Below are 5,022 nucleotides of genomic sequence, written 5' to 3' on the forward strand. Positions count from 1 at the left end.
GGCCAGGAGGTCCGAGTTGGGCGCCGCCATGACAACCTGATACCGGAAAAGGCGGGTCTCTTCTCCCTGACTGATCGGCGCCTGAACTCGCCTGGAGATGTGAGTGGTAACTTGCTATGACTCTAGATCATGCTTGTCAGACTGCATGATCCCCCAACGGGGAATGACTGCACTCAAGACTCTTTCTTGGGAGATCCTCCATGCCTGCCTCACAATAGGCAGACCTTGTTTTAGGATTTCCACTGTCTCCCCAGAAATTCCCACCCTGTCCCACAACGCTCAAGGGCTCAGCTTCTGCCCCTCGTTAGTGGTCCCTGTCATAAGATCTTTAAGATTTATATATTATGTATACAGTGCTCTGCCTGTGTGTACACCTACAGGCCAGAAGAGGGCATCAGATCACATTATAGATGGTTGTGAGCCACCAGGTGGTTGGGGCAGTCAGTGCTCTTATCTTTAAACGTCACGTATCCATCCTGGATCTCTAGTCCAATCACGGGCTTAAATCAGAACTCTTCCTTGCCTACCCGTGAGATTATCTTCAGTTTACCCCGACCCACAGGCAGGCAGCCCTGGAAGTCACTGCTCGATACTGCAGCCGGGAGCTGGATCAGTATGGCCAATGCGTGGCAGCCAAGCCTGAGTCGTGGCATCGGGATTGTCACCACCTTAAGATGAGCATTGCTCGCTGCACGTCCTCCCAGTGAGTGTAAAACCCCTGGGGGCTGGAGGGTGCCAGGCAGTGGGGTGTGAATGCTTCGGGGTCTCAAATGCCCTCTGCTCCCGCAGCCCCATCATCCGTCAGATTCGGCAGGCCTGTGCGGAGCCTTTTGAAGCCTTTGAGAAGTGTCTTCGTTTGAATGAGGCAGCAGTTGGCAACTGTTCCGAATACATGCGCCGCTTCCTGCAGTGTGCTGAGCAGGTGCAGCCGCCAGCCTCGCCCACTACCGGAGAGGTAATGGAGGCTCACTGGATCGTCTCTTTCCCCCTCATTTTCTAGTTTAAAATAAATACCTTCAAGCCCTAGCCCCACCCCCATTTCCACACATGGCCTTGGCTGTGCATTCAGAATGTAAAACGTGCTTCCACTATTGGAGACTTCCACTGTCTCCCCAGAAACTCCCACAACGCTCAGGGCTCAGCTCTTATTTCTGCCCCTCGTTGGTTGTCTCTATCGTAAGATCTTTACATCTTCCAAACCCAGGGGTTGAGGATTTAGCTCAGTGGCAGAGCACTTGCCTAGCAAGCGCAAGGCCCTGGGTTCGGTCCTCCGCTCTGAAAAAAAGACAAAATAAAATTTCCAAATCCATCCTGGATCCCTAGGCCAATCACAGGCTTAAATCAGAACTCTTTCTTGCTTACCCTTGAGATTATCTTCAGCTTGCCCTCTCCCACAGGCTGTCACTAAGTTGGAATCTCAGCTTTAGTCCAGCCATTTTTCTTTTCTTTTTCTTTTTTTTTTCTTTCTTTTCTTTCTTTTTTTTTTAAGTGTACAGTGTTTTGCCTGCGTGTACACCTGCACTCCAGAAGAGGGCACCAGATCTCATATTCCAGTCACACTGCACCCTTGCTTAAAACTCTAGTGGCTTCCCTTCACACTGGGAACAAAGTCCCTGACTCTTCTGGATCCTTTATGTTCTTCCTTCCTTGTCCATTTTGTTCCTGTCACTGCTTTTCAGTTGTACTGGTAGGGTGTGTGTGTAGGGGTGCACACATACACACACAAAAGATGTTTTAATGTACACAATACATAATATATCAGATATTAAAGTGTTATTGATGATGCAACCTGAAAAGGTCTTAAAATACTATGGGGCTGTCAGAAATGGAAGAAAGAGTGAGAAACTCCTTTGGATGCTTTTGGCCTCTCTTGCTGGACCACTCCAAAGAGAAAATTTCCACCTTTACCCACTCTCTTCTGAACACCTGTCATGGGTCCTCTGTCCCTGCGACTCTGCCTTTTCTTTCTCACCTTCTTCTGGGCCCTGTGTTGATCCATCCTGTCCTTTCTTATCCTTCTGTGATGGCTCCAGAGTGATCTCAGAGGAAATCTTACCATGTTGGCCTCCACATAGAAACCTCTCTGTGGTTCTACCAGGCCAGCTCTCATCTCCAGCACAGCCCGGGTCCCAGGTGCCTCTGCTCCTGCCTCTCTCCACGCCCCAACTCCACGCCTCACCTTCACGCCTCACCTCCATGCTCCACTCTCCGTGGACAAGTGGACTGTTACCCAATATCACAGATAGCTTCTTCCAGATGTTTCACTTTGCCTGGACTGCCCTCCTGAGTCCATCTCCTGTCTAATTCTTTTCCTGTTTACATGCGACTTCTCTCAGAAAACCTCCTCTGGTCCTCCATTCCTATTCCCTGGCTTTTAAGCTCCTCCAGAGCCAGCACAGTAGTGCCGCCTTTAATCCCAGCACTCTGGGAGACAGAGGCAGGCAGATCTCTGTGCGTTTGAGGCCAGCCTGGCCTACAGAGTGAGTCCAGGACAGCCAAGGTTACACAGAGAAAGCCTGTCTCGAAAAACCAAATAGAAGCAGCTCCACCAGCTCCCTCCATCCTGGGCCACGGCCTACTGTCTCCCTGTATCTCATGCTTCAGGAGAGTACCCTCTTCTTGTGCCTGGTCTAGGACGCGGGTAGATGAAAGAGTTCAGTTATGAGAGCAGAAACTGCCTAGAAGGACTTTCAGTTCTCCTCAGGAGTGCTCAGGAATGATCGCATATTGTCCGTACTTGTTGCTCAGCCATCTCATAGGAATATTTGTTTTAGGTTTTTGTTGTTAATTTTAGGTTTTATTTTTCACTTTATGTGTTATCAGTGTTTTTCCTGCATGTGTGTGGACCATGTGTGTGCCTAGGGTGCATGGGGGTCGAGAGAGGGCTTCAGATCCTCCAGAGTCCCCTGGAATTGGAGTTGCTGTGGGTGGTTGGGATCCACCATGTGTGTGCTGGAAGCTGAAGCAGGTTCTCTGAGAGAGGAACAAGTGCTCAGCCATCTCCTCAGCCCCTCTGCCCTTAAGGTTGCTTGTTCTGCCAAGACAAGCAGCCCTCTCCATCTCCTGTGACCCCACAGACCCTCTCCCTCCAACTAGAGGGAGAGCTTTTAAATGGAATCCAGGGCAGGACGTGGCTTGGAAGGTAAAAGCGTTGCCTCCGGGTCTGATAACTGGAGTTCTATCGCCCACTCCCGCAAGTCGCCCAGTGCTATGCATGCACAGCTGCACATGGGCATCCCCAACGTAAAGTAATCAATGTAAGAGTAAAAACCAAATGGAAATGAAGTCAACCTGTCTCCCCTCCTGACTCAAGGCTCCCCACTGCACTAAGCAACAAACACCCAGTCCTTCCACAGTCCTGCCCCTTCTCCTAATGGTGCTGGTGAGATTCAGGCCTCCTCTGTTCTCCCCATGATCCTCACATGGGAATGTCCTCATCCCCCATGTGATCACAAGGCCTTAGTGGGAGGGACCATGTTTTTGTTGCTGATGGTCCCAGTGCTCCCTGTTTGAGCATACAGACTTCTTTCTGTTATTTACCCCAGTGCTTTTTTCTTTTTCTTTTCTTTTCTTTCTTTTTTTTTTTTGTTCTTTTTGTTTGTTTGTTTGTTTGTTTTTTGAGACAGGGTTTCTCTGTGTAGCCTTGACTGTCCCCGACTCACTTTGTAGACCAGGCTGGCCTTGAACTTGCAGTGATCCACCTGCCTCTGCCTCCTGAGTGCTGGGATTAAAGGCGTGCACCACCACGCCTGGCTGATTAGCTTTTTTCTTTGCGGGACTCTTCTTCCCATTTTGAGAGGAAGTTTCCTAGAAAGAGTTTTGCCCGCTGGGTCCCCTGCACCTGAAACAATGCTGGCACAGGCCTGGACTCCTCGCACTTTGGAGGCTGAGGTAGGAAGATTGCCACAAGTTCAAGCCAGCCTGAGTTCCATGAGTGAGTTCTAGATCAGCCTGGGCTACTGGTGAATTCCAAGCCAACGTGGGCTAGAGTAAGACCCTGTCTCTCTCCCTGGGGGGAGGGAGGCGGGGAGGAAGAAAGAAACTTAAAAAACAAAACAGAATAGTACTTTCCAGATCCAGATTTTAGCTTACCCTAGCCAACTTGTTCTCATGGTAAATGGCTAAGGTCACCACTTGGCACCTTTCCCCTCCAGACTGGACTATGTGAGGACAGCCCTGCTGTAGCTACATCGCCTCCCCATCAATGTCTCAAGGCCAGTCAATGCCGATGTGCTTTCTCCACAGGCACAGCCACTTCCTGCCTCCTGAAGACCCTTGGACTTTGAGACATGGTGAATGGCTACCCTACTTGTGTCCTCATTTGGAAGAGTGACTGTTCTGGAGTCCTGAGGGCTCTGCATTGGGTCTGGCTTCCCTGGACACTAGGACTCTTAAATAAACAAACACTGGTTACTGGGCTTTGATTCCAGCCTTTAGCATTGAAAGAGCCACACTAGGCGAGCTAGAGGAAAGCTTGGTCATCCATCCCCCAGCTGTGCTTGGTCTGCTAAGAGCTCAGGATGCTCCTGTGCTAGGTTTAGGATTAAGATGACTCAGCCATTCTGTCCCCTGCTGTGGGTACGATGAGAAAAGGCTTCCCTCCCAATCTCAGTCACTAGATTGTTTTTCCTTTTTTGAGTCTACGCAGGCCTGAAGCTCACTGTGTACACCACTGGATTCAGACTCCCTGCAGTCTCTCTGTGTGCCAGGGTCACAGGTGTGAGGCACCATGCCGGCTTTCTTCCTTCCAGAACCACAGCCCACAGCCTCACACATACCCGTCAGATATGCCCTGCCCACCACTTGTGCCCCCAGCCTGCATTCACTACACCATTACACAGTTTTCTTGAGACTTGGGGGAGGAGCAAGAAACAGCACACTTTTTCCACTGCTGAACCAGAGCCAGCTCAGCAGGAGACACAGGCTACAGACACAGATGTAAAGATACCGACTTTATTGATAACGACCATGTAGAGGCGGAAGCAAGGCATGAGCATCAGAAGGCCAGGGTCATCCTTTGCT

The 5,022-nt window shown here is 50.2% G+C and overlaps 1 protein-coding gene across 1 annotated transcript; it reads left to right on the forward strand.

The window, feature by feature from the left end:
- Positions 1-4,305, forward strand: Chchd5 (coiled-coil-helix-coiled-coil-helix domain containing 5). The gene is made up of 4 exons (XM_051144597.1): positions 1-99; positions 563-703; positions 790-955; positions 4,246-4,305. Coding segments are annotated over exons 1-4 (333 nt in total). The 5' UTR covers positions 1-97; the 3' UTR covers positions 4,270-4,305.
- Positions 4,306-5,022: the final 717 nt, after the last annotated feature.

Source organism: Acomys russatus, chromosome 4 (genome assembly GCF_903995435.1).
Source record: "Acomys russatus chromosome 4, mAcoRus1.1, whole genome shotgun sequence".
Classification (NCBI taxonomy): Eukaryota; Metazoa; Chordata; class Mammalia; order Rodentia; family Muridae; genus Acomys; species Acomys russatus.